The 23758-nt window shown below is 32.1% G+C and overlaps 1 protein-coding gene across 1 annotated transcript in view; it reads left to right on the top strand.

Moving 5' to 3' along the window:
* LOC125072159 (rabphilin-3A) overlaps positions 1-23758 on the top strand; it is a 56841-nt gene that overhangs the window by 26307 nt on the left and 6776 nt on the right. Inside the window, exon 5 of the mRNA XM_047682695.1 lies at positions 9497-9625. Within this exon, the coding sequence (XP_047538651.1) occupies positions 9497-9625 (129 nt within the window). The remainder of the gene's footprint in view (positions 1-9496; positions 9626-23758) is intronic.

Below are 23758 nucleotides of genomic sequence, written 5' to 3'. Positions count from 1 at the left end.
TCCAGTCGTGCTAACCAAAAATCTGACAATTAATTTACGATTATTTTTTATATGACGATTAGGAAAAATATTTTTTTTTTTGTAAAATTGTCATGAAAAATTTTTCACAAAATTTTCACTATACTCGCATTATATCCTTGCACGAGAATGTCAAGTAGACGTTTATTTTAGAAGTTTGTCCTTATGAAACGTTAAAACCGTCAGATTATTGAAACGTACACTGTTCAACTACAAATTAACCCTTACCTTAATCTAACGCGCCTTTTTTACTATTCTGATGGACTGTTCTAGAAAGTAAAACCATCTCCTCATCATGGTCTTATATATAAGACCATGATGAGGTGCTCTAAGGGATGCTGGAGGTAATCGCCATTATATCAAAATCAAAATTAAAATATACTTTATTCAAGTAGGCTTTTACAAGCATTTTTGAATCGTCATTTAACAAACTATTTAAAATAAAGCTACCACCCGTTCGGAATGTAGATTCTACCGAGAAGAACCGGCAAGAAACTCAGTAGTTACTCTTTTTCAATATCTAAAAATACAGTCATGTTAGTTAAATACAATCATATATGTATGTTATTTCTCCTGCTTGGAAGTCAACAAGCATTAACTCCACGCTTTTTTATCATCAATATACTCTTGTATCGAATAATATGCCTTCTTTACCAATGTATTTTTTACAATTGACTTGAATCTATGAAAGGGCAAAGTTAAAAATGTCTGCGAAATTTTATTATAGAAGCGGATACCTTGCCTCAAGAATGATTTATTGACTTTGCGGAGTCGGAAACTTGGCGTTCTAAGCTTATCCTTACTTCTTGTGCACATACAATGATTATCACTGTTTTTATCAAAGTGATCAATGCTATTGTGAATATAGATAATATTGTTGTAAATATACTGTGACGCAACAGTCAGTATTCCTACTTTGTTAAAAACATCCCGAAGAGAGTCTCTAACTCCAAGATTATAAATAGACCGGATTGCTCTGTTTTGTAAAATAAAAACAGATTCAATATCTGCAGCATTACCCCAGATTAATATGTCATAAGAACTATGAAAATAACCAAAATATACTAGACGAGCGGTATCAATATCAGTTATTTGTCTAACTTTTCTAACCGCGTATGCTGCGGAGCTGAGTCTTCCTGTCAGGGATGATAAACGAGGACTCCACTGAAGTTTGGAATCCAATGCCATTCCCAAAAAAACCGTAGTATCGGCTACATCAAGACGGCCACCATTTAAAGATATATTATAATTTTGCTTTCTAACATTGGGTATGGTAAAAACTACACATTTTGTTTTTTGAGTATTCAAAACTAAATTATTTACTGTAAACCAATCGTGTATCTGTGATAATGCACCGTTCACATCGTCATAGTCAGTTTTTTCTTGTCTACCTTAAAAATCAGTGAAGTATAGTATATTAGTTTACGGTACTCAAGTTAATCCAAAAACCCCTACTATTAACAATTTAAGTTACATATTTGTATCTACCGATGCCCAATATTCATTTAAAAAAAAAATGTAAAAAATAGCCGAAACGACTGAGTTCGCTGCCGATCATTCTCGATGGAATCTTCATTCCGAACCAGTAGTAGCATTATATTTTATTTAATCTAGTAAAAATACGATTCAAAAGCCCTTGTAAGAACTCGCCTCGAGGAAATTGTGTTTGGAACGAAGATTTGTTTTCGTTCAAATAATGAAAATATGTTTTTACTTCAGTAAATAATTCTCTTATTAAAAGTGAATTTAATTTCTGTGTCAAATAATATTCTATACAGTATACAATGACTAAAGGGTTAATTGTAATGCTTTGTTTAAATGGAAACATGATTATAATACTTATTCTGTCATTAATATTTTTTCTTCTTCGGTATTCTGGTAATAACTTCAAAGACTAGTCTTCTATATTAAGTTCTCTTTTGTCGACCTCTGTATCTATTATTATTTCTGGTACGTATAATAAGACGTTAAGTGAATAAATAAATACTAGTGTCGTGGAAAACCCTGTTGGAACGAATTTGATTTCGATATATATTGTTATTAAATAAGACACTACTTATTTATTTATTTATTGTAAAAGTTACACCATCAACATATCACCAAGCACTTAAAAATTAAAATAATTATCTGATGTGGGTAACATTCAAAGTGATACGTCTTTAAAGGTGTAAACAACATTGACCTTCAAAAATATTTTTGATATAGCTTGTGTAAACCAAACTAATATATATAAAATATAAATTCAAATTTAAATAACTGAATAATAATTTAAATCTAGACAACAGAGGTAACTGTATTGAGGAATATAAAAGCAAATTGGAAAATTTTAAAAAGAAAAAATACTTAAATGAGCTAGATTAACAACGCTTAAGAATAATATTAAATGACAATGAGAAAATAGTTAGTAAAAAGTCCATGTAAATTAAAACAATAATAAAAAAATATTATATAAAACCTTATACAACAGAAAGAGACTGAGAGAAAGAGAGGGAAGAGTCGCCTGGAGGAACGCTTTTTCCTTACGTGAGAAACAACTTCGTTACAAAAATTCCGGTGGCCTGGGTCGCACCAAGCGTTCTCAGCACCGGCGAGTCCCATAACCCCTCCCCCCTCCACTTCACGTTAGTGAAAAGCGAAAGAGCATTTTTTCAGGTAAAAAAGAGACCATAGACATTCTTAAAACGTCTCGTAAATTCGTAAAATGTAGGTACTCGATAATATTAAATTATATTCCACAATCAGCGAAGTGACTGTTTTAGTTAGTGCCTTTATAATAAATGTCAACATTTGTAAGTAAAGATAATACTATCCAAGATCTCACACTCACATCATCGGTGACATTCGAGTAAATTAAATTAAATATCTTGACGTGAATTTCGATCGTAAGTAAATATTTGATACTCGTTAAGGTTCTATAGCGATGAAAGCGATGACTTTTGTTCTACGTAAACTAAGGAGCCGAGGTGGCCCAGTGGTTAGAACGCGTGCATACCGATGATTTCGGGTTCAAACCCACACAGGCATCACTGAATTTTCATGTGCTTAAGTTGTGTTTATAATTTATCTCGTGCTCGGCGGTGAAGGAAAACATCGTGAGGAAACCTGCATGTGTCTAATTTCAACGAAATTCTGCCACATGTGTATTCCGCCAACCCGCATTGGAGTAGCGTGGCGGAATATGCTCAAACCTTCTCCTCAAAGGGAGAGGAGGCTTTAGCCCAGCAGTGGGAAATTTACAGGCTGCTAATAAAACTAAAAACATGCAAAATTATAGCTCTCGTAACACACTTTATAAACTGTTAGTGAAATCACAGGTTAGTTTATAGTTGAAAAGGTTATGTGGGTACAAGAAACGCCGCTCTCTGTAAGCATTATAACCATAATATCAGAACTTATTAAATAGATACATTAAAAATAAACGATTGAATCTGAGCGACGATCGTTCGTTGATAATTTAACGACTTTGTGTTACATAATATCTGTCCATAAAATTGCCTCGAGATGGCCCAGTAGTTACAACGCCTGCATCTTAACCGATGATTTCGGGTTCAAACCACCACTGAATTTTTATGTGCTTAATTTGTGTTTATAATCCATCTCGTGCTCGGCGGTGAAGGAGAACATCGTGAGGAAACCTGTATGTGTCTAATTTAAACGAAATTCTGCCACATGTGTATTCCACGAACCTGCATTGGAGCAGCCTGGTGGAATATGCTCCAAACCTTCTCCTCAAAGGGAGAGGAAGTCTTAGCCCAGCAGTGGGAAATTTACAGGCTGCTAATGTAAAAAATGTAATGTAAAATTGCCAAGTAACGTCTGGGTATGTAATACTGGAACTAGTCTACTTGCAACGAAAAGGTTTTTAAAGGAAAAATATTTATTTATTTACTTTTCTTTAAAGGAAAAAAATATTGTACCATTCTGCTTAAACACGGATTTGTATTAATTAGGTCAATTTCATGAAATTTCCTCAAAAAGTAAAAACAGAATATGAAAATTCAGTGATTCTCATCGGGTTTTGAACTTGAGAACTTCGATTAATTATGGTAACGATACACAAGTTCTAACCATCGAGCTCAATGGCCGATTGCCTAGTTTGTAGTTGACAATATTAAATTATACACACATCAGAAACGCGTATCACCGTAAGTTACATTTCACGAGTGGGATACGGAGAGAGTCACAGAATAGCAATACTGGGACGTAATATATATTTAATTATACCGTGCATTGGAAATTTGATATAACAGGAATATGTTAGCGGGACGGACAGTTCCTTATTATTTCCACTACTTTAAAATTTTATCTCACAATATATGATCGAGGTATGAGTTCTCGTTAATAACAAATATTCTTGTGCATTTTTTTGTACATCAACACCATCATTTTAAATTATAAGTCTCTTACTTTAAAACATAGGACTTACATACAAATTTCCAAGCCCCGTTTTAACCCCTCAGGGATGGAGTTTCGTAAAATCCGTTCTTAGCGGATGTCTGCAATCTATAAGGAACCTGCCCAATTTCAAGTTTGTAGGTGTTTATTTAGTTTGTTTTTAATTAGAATAAAGATTAATGACGTTTTTAAACAATTTTAAGCGATTTGCGACATATTTGAACTTTTTAATCGAGTTAGCTATTACTAGTTTTATTTTCCACAGAAAACCATTTAATTTTCGTATTCGTCCATGTTTTCCCTTTATAACCACAGTATTACAATTTACACGTTAACAAACTACCTTTGCCCGATAGCGATTTTAAATTTTTTTTTTATTTTGTTTATGTATTTGTAAAATGTTCGAGTATACAGGGTTTTTTTAAAATTTTAGTATACTTTTCTTTATGTAATCATACATTCATGTGCGTATTTTTTTTTCAATGTTTTTTTTCTATGATACAAGTTGTTATATATCGGGTTTTATCTAACATTTAAGTTTCAACAAAAATATGAAATAGATAAATTAACAATTATTTATTTGAAATACTTACGAAATGAATATTTAACAATATTTATTTTTGTTGATACGTGTAAAAGTAATAAAACAAATTACATAATACATACATATGTAGGAATGTTTACAAGGAACGAATCGATATATTCTGGAAAGCCGGTACGTATTTAAATTTACGCAGAATTTATAGCATTATACGATACGAAATTGTATGCGGATATTTGTGAAATTAAATGTTGAAATTTAAAAATATTTAGAGGTCTACGTATTTTTAAATCAACACGATCAAATAGTTAATACTCAATTTATTTATTCTTGATATAGCATTTTATCTTATCGAATATTGTATTTTTCAGTAGTCGTAAAACGTAAAAAAACACGATGACTGTCACTAGTACAAAATACCATTATATAGAAATTTAGAAGCAAGTACACGTATGTACACGTACATCTTAACCAATTATTTCAAACTTATTGAATTTTCACGTGCTTAATTTGTTGTGAAGAAAAACATCGTAAGAAAACATGCATGTGCCAAATTGCAACGAAATTGTGCAACATGTGAATCCTATAAGTCGCATTGGAGCAACGTGGTAGAAAATGCTCCTAATCTTCTCCACAAAGGGAGAGGAGGTCTTAGCCCAGTAGTGGGAAAAATCCGGGCTGTAAATGTTGTTGTTGTTCGTTTTGCATTTGCCTTAAAATTTACTTAACTATGAAGGAGATTAACACCTATTAAATTTTCAACATCGTCAGAATTAACGTTACGTTTCGCTTATTACGTCATCGCCTGCTACAGACCAATGACCATTCAGCTTAAGGCCCAATCAATTAATTTCACTTTGATCATCGTTTCAGAAACTGGAGGATAGTGTGATAGTAAAGCTTGCGGAGGTTTTCATATTTGTTATAACGACTCAGTCAGTTTTCCGAAAAGTTTCGGATGTTGATTAAAAGCAGACATTTAATGAGTTCTAATGCAGTTTGTAAAGAAATGGTTGAACCCAGGGGAATTATATAGGACACACACACAATTATATAACCCATAAAAGGAGGAATTAGGGAACGGATAATTGTTTGGGTCAAGTGTATAAGTGCTTACCAAATTACTAGTTTTAACTCATTATAACAAATTTATGATAAAAAGACCTAAAATGCCCTTTGGATCCCGCGATAAGATTTTATTACTTTATATAAAATTAATATCCGCTTTCCAAAACAGAAATCGTGCTCAAAATTATATAACATTGTTAAGTCTTTGACAATATCTCTTGCAGATGCTTTTAAAAATTTAAAGTTTTTCTTGGATCTCATTATCAAATCAGAACTTGACTAAATTCGTTTATGAACTACATCCCCACCGTTAAGGTACCCCCTTTGGAAACAAAAAAATAATAATTATTATAATCGGACATCGTGAAAAAAAATATACCGACGTACTGACGAGCAATATAATAGCACGAGAACAAAGTCGGTAATTTTTAATTAAATTAAAATATTTTCAATTTAAGTCTATATATAAATCAAAATTATTTAAGAGTCACATGTTTATTCTAATCCTTTGGCCTTTTGTGGTTCCTACTCCAAACTTTAGGCATAGTATTGTAATTCCTTAACAATAGACGATATCTTTTAAAAAAAATTAAAGCTCTTTAAGAAAAAGGATTACTAGAAGCGTCATCTAAATAAACGCCGCGCTTGTTCTCGAATATATGTATAATAGTGTTATATGTTGGTATAATTGTAAGGAGATATGTTTAAGAAGTACAATTTTTTCTTTATAAATAACACTGGAAACAGAAGTAGCCATTGGTCTTTCCAACAGTTGTGTTTTTGATACCTTTAAAAAAGGGATTTACTCCCTACCTAAAGAACCAGCAATTTGAGCAGTGGAAGTAAATTTCCATCAATACCCTTTATTATAAAAAAGTCGAAGAACAAGTATTGGTATGGAGAAGCATTTCAGATGAATTACTGCTAATTGTTATATAATAACAGGTAGGATGAAAAAATTGGCAAACTGATGGTAAGTAGTCACCCTCGTCCGAAAACACTGGCGTTGTAAGAAAAATTAACCATATCTACATCACCTTAGGAACTAAGATGTTATGTTCCTTATGCTGTGGCCCTGCCAACTTTAACACTGCGATTCAAAGTGAAATATTATATTATGCTATGAGTAGTAGCACCCACGAAGCGCTGCCAATTTGAAATATGACCGGTAACATACTGCAGGAAGTAAAAAACGAATAATAATTCAGTTAACTCATCGCTTTGAACCCTCGTGGAGTGTGAAATTCAATAAATTCCAGCACTTTCTCAGTCGCTTCAATAAAAATTTTGAACGTAAAGGTTTGACGTACCTCCCGGCATATTAATAGCACTTTAGAATATCTACATGTATTGTTATAATATATATTTTTACATTGTTTCCGGTTTTTTTTTCCGGAACAAATTCGTTTAAAATGTTAGTTTTTACATTAAATTTCTCTTATAAAATGACGGTTCAAAAGTGCCTTTAATATTCAACTGGAATAACAAAACTTATCACTAAGCAATTGGTGATACGAAAGGAATTTTAATATTTAGTATATTTTATAGAAATATGTATATACACGAATAAATACTTGTGTGTGTATGATCAAAATTTCATTTAATAAAGGATTTATGAAAGGCAAATCATATTGAAATATAAATCTGGTATTGCAAAGCGTGCTTTTATTAAATTCCTGAAACTTTTTCAATAAACAATACATGTTACAAACGAAGATCAAATTATTTCATTATTATTTATTTTCTACAAGTTTGAAAACATATGCCATTCAATTGGCATCAAAATTACGAAAATAACTCACACGATTTTATTATTCATTGAAATTGAAATAGAATCATCTCTTACGGAACCCTAAATAATGAAAGATATTCCTGAAAACGTTACTTGAATTCAAGACTGCAATACAGCAACTCCTTTTGTAAAAGTTACAAACTATTTTCATTAGTTTCTACGTAAAATCGGCTTCTATCTAGACGAAATACATGTAGAAATATTTTTAGAGAAAATCAATAATGACTTAATGGAGTTTGAAAACAAGAACACGTGTAACAACATTCATTCCGAAGGACTATTGAAATATTACGTCAGATATTCATGTTTAAATTATTTTGTATTAATTTATTCTCTAAATTGGACTACTACGTTTGTACTATTTTGAGTTCTCGGTTTAATATGCTCCAGTATTAGCATTTATTCACCCGCGCTCCATTACATTTAATTTCATAATTTAATTATTTCTATATTATAGATACATCTGTATAAAAGTATTTAATTGTTATTATTAAATTAAAGCATGAGGCTACATACATGAAGAGCAAATGTGAAAATAGATACCCAGAAAGTGCAGGATTAAAATCCCATTTAGAATCAATAAGGTTATTGTTTCTAACCGATGATTTCGGGTTCAAACCCAGGCAAGCACCACTGAAATTTCATGTGCTTAATTTGTGTTTATAATTCATCTCGTGCTCGGCGGTGAAGAAAAACATCGTGAGGAAACCTGCATGTGTCTAATTTCAACGAAATTCTGCCACATGTGTATTCCGCCAACTCGCATTGGAGCAGCGTGGTGGAATATGCTCCAAACCTTCTCCTCAAAATGAGAGGAGGCCTTTATTCCAGCAGTGGGACATTTACGGGCTGGTAATGCCAAAAAAAAAAAAAGGTTATTGTTTTTTTTCTGAAAAGTAATTCTCAGTAGCGGACTAAAATTAGAAAGGATATGTTTAAACACAACTGTCTTTTGACATTGGCACTGTAAAATTAACCAATCCATACATCGCCAATTCGTCACCAACCTTGGGAATTGGTTGAGGAGATTCAAACCAAAACTAAATAATACATAGCTGCGTATCAGTAGAATATATGATCATTGGTTGGTACGTCACCATATGGTCTTGCACAAAGCCCTACCACTAAGTTGGCTGTGTTATAGTCATGTGCCTCGGAAAGCACCAATACCTATTTATGTGAATAAGGTAACACAGAATGTACCTCATTTTTGCTCCATAACATCAACGCTCAAATAAAACGTAAACAACAAATCCTTTTTATTTTTGGTTTCGTCCTTTTTTTAATTGTTTCTACTATATTTTTCTTAAAAAATATTTCATCTATGGAAATTGCATGGGTGCAATTACTATAAACTCATTTTATTATATAATACATAAAATTAAAAGGTAGTAAAGTTACCAGTAAATGTTCTACTGCTGGGCTAAGGCCGCCTGTCTATTCGAGGCACATGTTGAAGATTTTCATACGACACTTCCAGTTTCCTCACAGCTGTGCTCGGAATTAATTGTAAGCACTAATTGAGCTCATCAAGTTACAGTGGTACTTATATGACTTTTGTCGGCCTTAGTGCCCGCTTTTGAAACTTATCTTTGGTTAAGATGCACGTGTTTTAGCTACTGGATTCTATCGACTCTTATGATACATAACGCAAAGCTAATATAAATTCCTTGTTTACCTAGGAAGCGGGAACTAGCAGCAACGAAGGAAAAACTGACTCAGAACCCGGTTCACCTCTTAGCATTCATCCTCCAAGTTTTTCAAGACAGCCCAGCAAAACGGACAGCAGAAAATCTGTTAGTCTGTCTCAGGTTGGTTTCAATTTTGATTTATTTTATTTATTATTGTTTAAAATAAAAGCTGAACCAAAATAAATAATATACGGTCAATTATCATAAATACGCTCATTCGAGTGATATAAGTTTAAGCAAAATATTTTATGATATTATATTCATAATCTAGTCAAAAAGATAAAACCAGTGGAATAATAATAATGATGGTCGTTAAGGAAACATTCATAGAAATAACATCACATATCCTCAATCTATTAGAAGAGTTAGACGGGCGACGGGTCTGTTTTTGTCAAAAGAGTTTTATCACCCATTTCGGTCCAATTAATATCTTTAACAATGCTTTTAGGTTTTAATATCTTAATAATTGTAATAACAGTTAAAAAAGCACTTTGTGTTCGTATTTAATTAACCACAGTTCATTTAAAAATCTTCTGTTTCTACCTTGAGCTCCTTTTAGTTCCAAACGACACGTTTAAGCTAAGGATGTCGTCTGTAAATGGTATTTATTCAACTAGCTTACGTTTTCTGACACTGCAATTCTACTTAAGCCGACTAATCAACTCACGACCTAACGTACAGACTAACAAGTTCCGCTTTTCCATTTCGAACAATACAGTCTCGATGTAATGTATTTATACTTGTACCGAATTTCCGCTAATAACTGTCTTTGAAATGTATTTTCTTCCTTTTTTTATATTTTACATATTTCTTTTGTTTTATTTCAAAAAGATGAAAAAGCTGTAGTAATAATGTTATTTGTAGTATAAGTAGTGTTTATAAGCTGTGGTTTTTACCTCAGTTTCTTTTTTCTACCTTAAGATCGCCTGGAAGAGATCGCTATTTTATTCGCTCTTGTGCATTTCTCGTGAATGTGACTTATGTATTTGTTTATTTATTGAAATAGTTACACCATCAACTTATCACTAAACAGTTAAAATTAAAAACTGATATAGGTAACATTCGATTTGACAATTCACCTTCAAAAATATATTCACAAAATATAAAAGCAAATTTAATAAGTAAATAAATTATAGAATAATTGAAATTAAGACATGACAAAGATAAAATACTGTACTGAAAATTTTAAAGCAAATTAGAAAATTGAAAAAAAAAAGCAGAAACAAACCTTTGGAATGTTTAATAAAATTCGTTTTATTATTATGAAAGATGTAAATATCGCCGTGAGATGACAAGGTCATTGAACGAATTCATGTGTTTGCCTAAATTTGTTAGTTGGTGTACAATAAAGAGTATTTTGATTTGATTAGTAGTAGTCGCATATGATGTGTGACATCTGATATGTCACCTTGATAATAAGGGTTCATTGGTCAAATCAAACAGCGCGCCCTTCTCTGAATTCCTGTTACATACACACTTCCGACCCTTTTCACAAAATCATTCCCAAAGAGTACAAAAAGCGAGAGAAAATATGTTACACATCAAAGAGACAGGTTATATTAAATAATCCAGATTATTAATAAAAATAAAATTCATAGTTAATATGACCATGAGCACTGAGAACTTATTTACTCATGTTTTATAAAGGCATTAAAATTCAGATCAATTTAACTTTTATTAATTTAACTTGTGCGAACGAAAATATAAATATTTACTAATTTTCCAACTTATTCAAAAAACTAAGAAAAATTTTGAACGAACATCTAACGTTAAACAGTTCACTTTGTTTACTCATTTTGAGCTGAAACTCTTTTTTTAAATAAATAAGTAATTATATTATAAAAATTCTGGACAAAAGAGCACCAGTATGTTCGCAAACTCAAGTGCACTCGCAATTAGCTCTATATATTTTTAGTTGGGCGGAGATCTGATACAAGAAAGGTCAGGAGATGGACCAACGGCTTTCTTGCTCTCAAAAATAAATTAATGCCTCGGACTACTACTGAATATCGTTGACGAAAATAATTCAATTACTTATTTTTCTGGTACCGTTCAGGATTTCGGAATTTATTTTAGTAGTCATCTAGCTTTTTATTTTTGCAATTAATTATAGAAGCAATACAAAAATCTTCTAATCGAGCATTTTGATCAAGCTCTCCGAAAAACTTTGTTATCCTTGATAAAAAAAGTTTGTCAAGTTCATGGACCAAATTATGTTTCATTTGTATAACCCTGCGTGGGACGTAGCACCCTCCATCAAAGATTTAATAGTATTATTAATGTTATATACTCTCATTAAGATTTTGTTGACGTAGATTTTTTTACATGGAAATGGCATGAGCTTTGAGTTTTTCCAAAATATATTTAAATGACTATCAGGTGGACAATTTACGCTGCCACTTTTATTACTAATAAAATTTTAAATGTTAATATTATTACAAATAATATTTGCTAATCACTCATAGGTATGCTGTGATAATTTGAAAACTAATAACAAAAGAGGACCTAACAGAAACGGATATATCTAAATTATAAAGGCTGAAAGTTGAATATGACAAGCAGATGCCTATAGAATAAGACGAAAATGGTCGAACGTTCAATAGGAATTCAGTAAATTGGCTCAATCTTCTCAGATAGTTTAAATAACCGAAATATCACACAGCTATGTAGTTTTGGTTGTGTAATTACAACTCAACTTAAGAAACGCGATTATCTCGGGAAGGGGTACATAATCGTTCTCTATTCGACTTCTTAAACTATTCTGACCTACAATTCGAATAACGATTCCCCGTCAAGCTGTATAAAATGGTAGGATTGTTGTGAGGGAGCATTCTCCCTTCGTCGATTAACGCCTTTTGACGATTCTGTGCTGACGTCTCAACCGTTGACAAAACCCTCTATTGATTTATTACTTTCTAAATAAATCATAAACTATTAAGAAATTCCACTGTGATCTCTGACATCTTATCCTTCTTAGTTTTTATGCTAATATATTTATTTATATTTAAAACACCATCGACGTATACACAAAATTTTTTTTTTTATAAAACTTGGACTGATGCGTCCTGATACACAACTAGAGCTTTTTACTAGATTAAATAAAATTGATTTACTGACATGATATATATGCTTATAAAACTATCACAAATTTAAACGACATGTCAAAATAACATTGATACGTAAGACATAGTACTCAATACAAGTTCATATTAAATATAAAAAAGCGTTATATAAAAATGTAATTGTTCTTTACTGACATAAACTGTAGCTGAAAACGTCGAAAAGAGTAACTAATGAGTTTCTTGCCGGTTCTTCTCGGTAGAATCTATATTCCGAACGGGTGGTAGCTTTACATTTATTTCAACACTAACATGACGATTCAAAAGACTATTATTTTATCTATTGTAATGTTATAAATGCGACAGTAAGTCTGCATGTCTGTCTGTCAGTGTTTTTTTATGAAAGTCTGAAACATACTTGAATTCCAAAAAAGGACATAGGCTACTTTTTTATGCCTAAAATCTGACGAACACCCCTTAAATGCGAGCGAAGCTGCGTGTGATAGATAGTATGTTATATATTTTATCTTTGAAAGAGCTCAATTACTGGCCCATCTACGTAGATATAATACACTCATCAATAATAAATCAAATTACTGTCTTCCAATTTTGAGGGTGAATGAACCCATGTTTTAACTTTTGTGATACTAAGCATTGTTCGCAGAGCATTACCGGTCAAGAAGAGCTTCTTGACTTGACCATTGAAGTGTTATACTTTGGCAATTGTTTCTGTACTTGACGTAAATGATAGAATTGATTCATGTTTAAATTCGTTTAAGAACATGAGCTTTGATGTGGTTTTCATTATCATTCAAAATACTGGCTACGCAATATTTGGACATAAGTTTTTTATCCGATTATAATTTGACAGTAGAAAAAATAAAAAACAATTCACAATCAAATACGAAATAATGAAACAGATTAAAAATGTCATCTTACTATCATACGAACTAAATATGAACGAATCGTAAATCGTGTATAATGAAATCAAAGAAAATCCAATAAAACATCGATATGTCTTGGAGCTCAACTCTAATCCATTTCATTCCCATTCCACGTTCGCTGAAACATTAGTGTATTGCTTAATACACTTACCTTTATCATTAATCACGTTATTAAATCAGCTGCTGTTTTACTTCGAGAAAACCATTCTATTAAATTGAATGAAATCATTCGTTTCATTTGTCAGTTGAATGATTGAACTATACTTGCTCTAAAAGTTTCTTTAACACGTTTATTTTCCACTATTTCATTCCGTTACCCATTCGAATCGAAATAAAAAATTCGAATATCTTCTGAGATATTGTGTGATATTAATACTGTAAGAATCTAATTATCGAATATAGAAAGCTGTATAACTCAGGTTTGTTTTAAATAAGTCGAAATCCCGATTTTCCGATCTACGAAGTATGTACCGTATCAAAATACACAAGATTATCTTCATATCACTTAAGAGCAATATACATAAGTTATACATAAGCAGACATATTTATATGAAGGAATTTTTTTTATGGTATCGTCGGGCGAGCAAATGGGCCACCTGATGGTAAGTGGTCACAATCGCCCATAGACAATGGCGCTGTAAAAAATATTAACCATTCCTTACATCGCCAATGGGCCACCAACCTTGGGAACTAAGATGTTATGTCTCTTGTGCCTGTAGTTACACTGGCTTGATGAGTGGGTGGTACCCAGACTAGCTTGCACACACCAAGTAAACACTATTAAAGAGTCAAATTGGCTCAGTGACTATAACGTGTATATCGTAAGTTATGATTGGGATTCAAACTGGTACAAGCACTAAGTTTTCATGTACATAAATTATGTTTATAATTCATCGAGTTCAGCCTTGTATGACTACTTTGAGTAACGGCAAGAGTCAGAAAAATGTACCAAATTAAAATCCACCAAGCATGTTTAGCGTAGTGAGGGACATTAAATACTTTTGCTTATATTTATTAATTGACATTTAAAAATATACTATAATTTATGATACAAAATCTAACAGCCGTTGTTGTATTGTAATGGCAAATAAGTCGGCGGATTGGCAAATGGGCCCCTGACGGCGCTGATGGTATGTATGTACTATCAAGGAATATCCACTGTTATTTCTATTCCACTGGATCACCTACCAAACAAACTGGAAAATAAATATTAAAAATACTGCCTAGTTTATAGCGGTTACACAATGTGTACTACTAAGTAAAACGTTTAATATTTCGGTAGATTTTTTTTATATTGAAAAGAGAAAAGTATTTCGTTTAAGGTATCTTAAACGAAATACTCGTCAGAACCAAAAATCTTTCAGCATTATATTACACCAAAAATTTGCCTGAAGGATTGGAACGAAATTGTAAACCTAATTGCTCACGGGACATAACATGATAATAATAATACAAGTTCCGTCGCGTCGCTACGTCACACGTGCGTCATATTGCATTAGTGACGGAATTGTAGAATTGTGGGAAGTGGCCTTGTCTGGAGCAATAGCTTGCTTGTATCGGAAACAGGGTGAAAATATAAACTGATATATTTTTAATAAAACTTTAACAGCACAGATGCATGGCCAGAGATAACATTTTAAATTTAAACGAAGATTATTGGGTCGAATCCAAATTAGGAGTTTATGTGCTTAATATACGTTTAAAATTCATCTTGAGGTCAACGGTAAAGGAAAATATTGGACAGGCGAAATTAACTCCAAAACTTCTACAAAAAAGGCTTTAGCCAGTTGTGTGACTATTTAGGTCTGACGCTTATGATTGGATTAACCGTGTTTATGCATGAAAGAGATGAAACAAAAAAAAAGCAAAATTCACCAAAAACTAGGAGATTGAACGTGTTGTTAGAAATATGTTTCATGTTAATCAGATGTTTCTGATGGAAAGGGGCTTGTATTCTGAAACGCTAAGTACGTTTGTATAATTGTTATCGAAATTTTGGAAGTAAAATTAAAGGAGATATCGTAGTTGAGTGGAACAGTGCTGAGAGTGCTGTTATAAGTAAAGATCAATAAAGAAATGTTTGTAGTGCATAATATAGCATTTTCAGGCTTGTGTGTCTTTACTCATTCGATTATCCCCATAATACAGATATACAGTTGATTTCTAAAAAAATATATTTTATCTGCTAATATATCCTAATATACCTATGAGGATATATTAGCAGATAAAATATGTGGATTTAAATTTTTTTAAAATATACTCGGCATGTCGATAACGTAAATATATCTATTTTATATATAATACTAGCTGACCCGGCAGACTTCGTACTGCCATAATCGATAAATATTTTATTTTTGGTCTACTGTATTTGTCTTTCATGGATCACAAATGAAAAGATACGCCAAATTGCTTCGTTGCTACCTACATAGCGACCCATCTGGTACTGTGATACTTCATAATTTGCACCGGTTGTAGCGAAGACGGCCATATTTGCTACCTTTGCTAACATTACATATGTCCTTTAGACTTCACACAGTTACAATGTTCTACATTAATGTGAGTTTCAAAAGCTTTGGACAATATTGGCAAGTATGGCACAATCCAACGATTGTCTACATCAACATTTTGTCCTTTTACCCTCACAACTACCAATCGACCATTGTCCGCAACTGATCGCCGACGATACAATGAGTATCCATCATTTCCCGTGATGGTTTCAGCAATCAGGTCTCTTGGGAATCACTTGGAACACTTGCCGTCGACCATACAGTTGAAAACTCTGCATGCAATTTTGGGTCAACTGTTTCATAGCATTTATAATTAATGTATTTTTCTGATCGAAGCTGTCTTTGGTTCAAACAGATGTTTGTCAATCGTTCAGTCTCAATTTTGACATGCATGTCAACTGCAAACTGATGGAAAAGCACCTTAGAAAATGATAATAATAAGATTTACTTCACCTTCACGGATCATGAGTCTTTATGAATAGAAATTCATAGCAAACTTTTTGTAAGCACCTGTTTGGCATTAGCGCCTGTTACTTGTGTAACCATTTTTATATTTTAATGGTATCCATGTTCCTCCTGCCAGACGATCAAAGGAGATTGTAACACATCATAAGTCCTGTGTGTTTCAGATACATGTTTCAAATCATTATTCCGACGATGAAGCACAATATCTCTAGATTGTAAATTTTCTCCTACAATGACATCATCCACTTCGTCAATGGTGAGCGAATTAAACCTCCTTGTGTGTCATCGGCCTCATCGTCATCGGCTCATCAGCAGGTGTTTTGTCAGCTGGAACGACAATATTATGGCTTTCGGATGGCATTCGATCCAATGCTATTTTGAACATGTTTACTAAATTGCTGTTCCGATGAAGAAAATATTGTAATTCATGGACAATGGTTCTCTTCACTGTTGGATTGTGAGCACAACGCTTACCACCTTCCGCATCTGAATTGCCCATAAAATAAATTTATAAAAATAGATGATCTGCATCTGGTAGTGGTAATAGCGCCCTCAAAAAGTGATAAACTTGTCCTTGTATCGGTAATTTTTAAAGATTTGTATATAATTATTTCTAATACATATATTACAATATTTACCAATTATTGTCATTTCCCCAATTTTTACCGATTTGTCGGCACAATAATCTATTGCTGGATCACAGTGGAATGCAGGATCGTTTCAGAATCACAGGAGCACTGAGTCTGCGAGATCTCTCAATTTCATTATGTTACTAACATTTAATTTTATACGACTATTTTCTCGATCTGTTTCTGGTCATTAGAACGGCTAACGCGTGAAGTAGCTCTTCGCATATTTGATTGACTGCGACGACCTAAGTCAGCTCATGTTCTCCTCAGCATCGTAAACAAAGTAAGAAAAATTCTCGCCCACTTTGCGGTAAAGTGTCATTATCACAAAGGTTAAAAAAAGAGCACATCGCAAAGGATCACTGAAGTAAAAAAAAGTTCTCGCGCACGTAGTAGTAACCGTCACTCACAAAGATAGAAGCAAAGAGTATAATAATATATAGGGGGATAGAAGGATGCAGAATGGACTCTTTGTCATAAGAGGAATCAATCGACAATAAAGGTTCGTTCTATTTGTTGGTTGGTTTGTTGGTTACCATGTTGCAAAAATATGATTATGACGTCGATAATGACATCGATACCGAGCATTGATACTCAATGTTTATTGAGCACTAAACATCGATGTTAATTGATGACAACAGTGTTTTTTTGTAAACTTTGCGTCGTCCTAAAGGGAAAAAATTATTAAATTTGAGAAATAGATGTAATCATGTTTTAAATAAACCAAAATCAATTTTAAATCATCTATGTTTTATTGTCTAAAATCGATGATCATCGAAAATCAATGATAATCGACCATCCCTATTTCTAAGGGAAAAGAAAGTTGTTTTTATTAAATTCCTAGCATAATTATCATACTTACTCACCTTCTAAACTTTCCCTGGACTTCCACAAATAATTCAAGACCAAAATTAGCCAAATCGGTCCAGCAGGTCTCGAGTTTTAGCGAGACTAACGAACAGCAATTCATTTTTATATATATAGATTATAGGCAACATTTAATTTTTTTTTTTTATCTGTATTATGTTTTGGATTATATATTTTTATCAACAATATCACAGATAAATTTTATTTTTTAAATTAGTAAATGACATGCAACTTCTTAGTTGTGGAATTTTATTTTTGAGTTAACTATTACGCAATAGTTATTTCTTCGAAAGCAATAAATCATTCATTCGTTCATTCGTTCAGTATGACAACGAATATTAAGTACGGTAATGAAATTTACCTTACGCTAAAAACATCGACAATGATTAATTTTGTTGCCTCGCAAATCCCACTTTATTGACCCGTGATGTATCAGCGCTGATGATAAAGTACAGATAATCATCCTATCGATGCTTTTTATAGCCGCTGTTTTCAGGTCATTGAATTTCTCGTAAAAATGCGTATATAAGATAGAAAACGGACCACACAATCATTACGTACAATTTACGTATTAAACGTCGTAATGGTTGAATCTTTCGATAGAGACATAAAATCTTTTGAAATTTAACGATCGAGTAATTTGTGAATATATTCCGTGTTTCATTTATTAATTTGAGTGCAACTAATGTTGTCATATTAAAAAAAAAACTTAATAAATTGTGTAATTCACTTAAAGTATCGCTGACTAAAACATTACTTACAGTTTGTCATCGTGTAACGACTGTAAATTATATTATTGTTCCTCCATTTATTGCCTCCATTTGGTGACTTGAAAACTGGTTCATTTGTGGCTCAGATTTGACAGATTTCTATTTAAAAGAGAAATGCTACGTGCACTCTTGCCACCATTCCACGGTCATAATTCGTACAGTAACCATTTTTAATTATATATAAATAAATCCATTAATGTAAAAAACTCTGTCTTGAGAATATCGATGATATTATCGTATTTATAATACGATAAATTTAGTTAAGCAATTCCTGGTTCACACTCCATCCAAATCGGATAAAGCTATAGTACGGGTACGATATATTATGGCGATAGTCCAATGGAACTTTAGGTTCCTGTTTAATTATTCATCAATTATATAGGCAAATATTATAATTACATACCAAAATTACAATTATTATTTATTCATTTAATATAAAATATTATGTTACAAAATCGCAAGATCGGTGTCTATCAAATATACTCTTAAATCTTAATTAAAAAAAAAAAAAACTAAATTCAAATTTAGATTTAGATTGCCAGCGTTAATAATGAATGCGGACAAATTGTTATAATCTTATAAATTTTAATTGTAGAAGGAGTAAGATAAATAAACATTTTTTTTTTTGGTTGTAGGGCTTTGTGCAAGACCGTCTGGGTAGGTACCATAAATATATTCTACCACCAAAGAGCAGTAATCAGTATTGTTGTTTTTTCCGTTTTAAGCATGAGCGAACGTAACATCTTAGTTTCCAAGGTTGGTACCGCATTGGTGATGTAAGGAATGGTTAATATTTCTTACAGCGTCATTGTCTATGGGTGGTTGTCACGCTTACCCTCAGGCCCATTAGCCCGTCCAGCTACTAATGGCAAAAATAAAAAAAATAAAAATTGATCTTGAATTGATATGACGTTATTATTGATTCGTGAAAAATTTATGTCTCGTGTCATGTGGAATTGTGTTGTATTAAAAATAAATATATATTAATCAACAAGAACTGCTTAATATAACAGAGAAAATCGCATGGAATACGTCAATCTAAGATTTATAATTACATATTATTATATCTTCTATCATTGAAATAAGCTACGGGTACTTCTTCTAATTTAAACACAAGTATAAAGGTTGTAAAATAGGTCGTATATAGTGTATATTATATACGGCACGATTAAAAACTCCTTACACCTTTTGAAGGTTTAAAATGTACAGATTAACAATTTAATCTCTACTCTCCCTTCGAGAAGTGGAACTGGGCTTTTCAGAAATGTCGATATATTGTCCTAAGCGTTGATGTCCCAAAATCTCCGGTTTCTTTATAAGTAGGAAATTACCTAAGCCTTTGAACAATCTGTTCGTCGCTTTTAACGTTGGAATTTGGAATTATTAATTAAACGTGAAAAATTTTGTGAACTTTCAGTCATGAATCTCGTTTAACTTTCATATTATAAATTTTATACGTACTCATTCGTTATTAAATGTATAGGACCAATAAAAACATAATTTAAAGCTTTTGACATAACAAAAATTATACATTATATGTAATAATCAGATTTCATGGATAACAGAATATACACTAATACTGTGTCTGTAGGCACTAGAAGTCTGTGGAAAACATTTGAGAAACGACTTTTTTTTATTTAATTATATAATCTATGTATACCATTAATTGTTCCGAAACAGAGAAAGTTCCAAATAATTAAAACTTCAACTTCAAAAACTTCAAATGACTCACACATACAGACCACACATTACACGTACGTATATTGTACACTCACTCTTTGTAATAATGTACTGTAATAATTAATTATTATTGTTATTATTCGTATAAAGTGATATCAATAATAATTTATCTCTAAATTGTGCTTGAAATAGTGAATTCTGCGTTTATTAATCCAGGCGGAAGATGCTATCGACTGTGACGCAGTTAACCCCAGTACAGTCGTCAACGTAATCTCTTACGATGTAATACTATATTCATTGCTATTTCTTTATTTATATAGACAGATATTTGATAAATGTGTATAAGCCATTTAAATTAGTTTTTTTTTTAAGTTGGTCTTAAAACATTTTAAACCATTTCAAAATTATTTAAGAATATTAAAATATAAAAAAAATAAATAAATTTTATGTGACGATCTACCTATTATTTCCATACATGGGTATATTATACGATCTTATTAAATATATAATAGTAAAACAGTAAAAATATATTATTGTATTCAAAATATTAGATAGACTTTATATAAAAAAATTTAAAAGCAACAAGAGTTTTGTAATCAGATGCTCCTTAAGAAATTGTACCCATAAAGGAACTTTAGCGAAGAAGCGACAACCTTAAGAAAATACCTAACGACCTTGAGGTTTATACGACGTTGAAGCTTTGAAATTATTTATCCATTCGTCACGCTTTGTAAAGAGGTCTTATGAGACATTATTTAAAAGTAAAATAACAAACCGTAAATACTGCTGGTCTAACATTTCCTCTCTTGTTATTGGGAAGAATTTTACGATAAAATATAGTCATATTAAACACAGGAACATTTACAGATATAGCTTGCCAGGGTTTGATTCGTAATCTTCGGTAAACGCTAACCAGTAGGTAAGAGCCGATAGGCTTTTCTCTGCTTTTTTCTCAAGCTGGCGACTGACCCATAACGCATGGTCGGCGCATAACATCCACCATTGAAGTAATACTTTACGGCGTCCACTCAAATATGTAACGTTCCCGATGCTAGCAATGTTCAGTCGTTCTCAATTTGCAATCAATCTAATCATTTTGGATTATCTTAATATATATGATATTATCTATATAATGAACAATTACGTCTATGTGTGAGTAGGATCTTGATGGTAGGGCTTTGTGCAAGCTTGTCTGGGTAGGTAACACCCACTCATAATATATTCTACCGCCGAACAGCTGTACTTAGTATTTTTGTGTTCTGGTTTGAAGGGTGAGTGAGCCAGTGTAACTACAGGCACAAGAGACGGAACATCTAAGTTCTCATAAGGTGGCGCTTTAGCGATGTAAGGTATGAGGATATAAGGAAAAACCGAATACCGGTTGAAGCGAAGTTCGAAAATTAGTAAGATAAAGTTGTAAGATGCAACAATTTAGTATTGCTTATAACAAGATGGATATAAATCCAATATATTATTATTCTCACAAAATTAACTGGAATTTTCGATTGTTCGTTCACGTTTTGAGTTTCTCTTTTATTCAGTCATCAGATATTAGAGGGGAAGATTTGAAGGAACAGGAAATAATTAAAAATAAATCTTGCGAAAGCAAGTCTTCTTTAGAAATAATGTTTTCGTTTTGTTCTTTTCGAGAATAATAATTTAATGTTTAGATCGAGGATTAGTTTTCCCCTATTCCTCGGTACCATTCCCATCTCGAGGATGTTGCTCTGTTCTAGATGGATTGGCAAAAACAAAGATTATTTCCTTATGTTCCTTATGTTAGTTTCCAGTCTTTCTTAATAAGACTCTATGGGTAACACAAACTATGGGTACGACTGACAAGACTATAGCTTCAGAGTTGACAGAATTTTTATGTCAATTTTACACTATCAAATGTATAAATCTAAGCTTTCTAGAAAAGTAAACTCGTCAAAGAGAAACATAAATTCAATCCAACTCTTAGTTTAATAGCTTTTAGTTGTGAAGAAATATCAAACTACGAAAGAACAATAACAGAACACATTCATGATATTTGACCCATCATTGAGCGGTTCGACGTATGTCATGCTATCTTTTATGTTGCATCCTTATCGAACTTAAACAAAGTATGTTACTTATCCTGCTCTTACAGTTTACGAACTATTTGACATATTTCCGCGTTTATAGGTTAATTTAGCTTTACTTGAAACGGTGCATGAGTGATATTGTTGTAATTAGTGCGACACTTTGTTTCCCCAAAACCGTGCAGAGTAATACCAAACTTAATCTTATTATTTTTTTTTGATCATTTAATAAAAGTAATTTTAATGAGGTTAGTTAGTTAAAAATCAAAGAAGGATTAACAAAAGATATGAAAACGTGATCATTATTTTATATATCCGTTTCGACAATCCACCACCGATCTTTTAGAGTTCACTGGAATAGTAAAACTGTTATGCGGCAACCATTCTGTTTCGTATCGATTGCGATAAAATTACATTTTATTCGGAGAATTTGTCCCACCTCGCTGTACTGACTGTCCAAATACTCAAATATTAACATGTTACACTGTGTTACAAGTTAAATTTATCAGTCAGTATATACCTTAAAATATTGTAAGCATCTGTCTTTAAATGAAATACCTCCTTTGTGCGAACTTTTCTGGTATTTTGCTTGTAGAAATGTCGCAGATACCTTGTTTCTAGAAATTAACGTTGTTTATTTATGTAGTTTTTGTGTTTACGTATACATATGTGTATATGTACTATGTTTAATGTTAAGTTATTTTTTAATATATGAAAATTAAGAACGTAATACAGTGTTATCTACTACTTTAGTGTTGAACGAGTGAACCGTGGTTTTGTCCGCTTGGAATTCAAATTCTAACGAAAATTCTTCAAGAACTTGTATACAATTCTAATGTTTATCCTAAACATTGTTCCCTAAAAGACTGAAAATGTAGGCTTCGTCCGTCCCTGGGATTCGTTTAGGCGTGAAAGTTTAACAGACAGACAGACAGAGCTTTTTTCGAATTTATGTTCTTAGTATCGATTATTCAGAGACAATATAAATTCCAAATAGTTAATATTCAGCCTCTTCTACGTTGAATTGTAGGGTCTGATAATAATTACAGATGTACCTCGTAATAAAAAAAGTACATATACATTAAATATAAGTTATATATGAGATAAAATAAATAATATATTTATTGAAAGTAAATCGAGGGACGTAGCAATAATATATATAAATTACTGAGTAAATGTAGCCTTGAACTTATTTAATAGGGGTCCCAATAGAGCTCGTAATGATCCAGGGGAAGTTACTTAATTCAGAATCATAAGCATTTTTATAAA

The sequence above is a fragment of the Vanessa atalanta genome, chromosome 20 (assembly GCF_905147765.1).
Source record: "Vanessa atalanta chromosome 20, ilVanAtal1.2, whole genome shotgun sequence".
Lineage (NCBI taxonomy): Eukaryota > Metazoa > Arthropoda > Insecta > Lepidoptera > Nymphalidae > Vanessa > Vanessa atalanta.
Note: the sequence above shows the minus strand (reverse complement) of the source record. Positions and strands in the feature narration are given on the sequence as shown.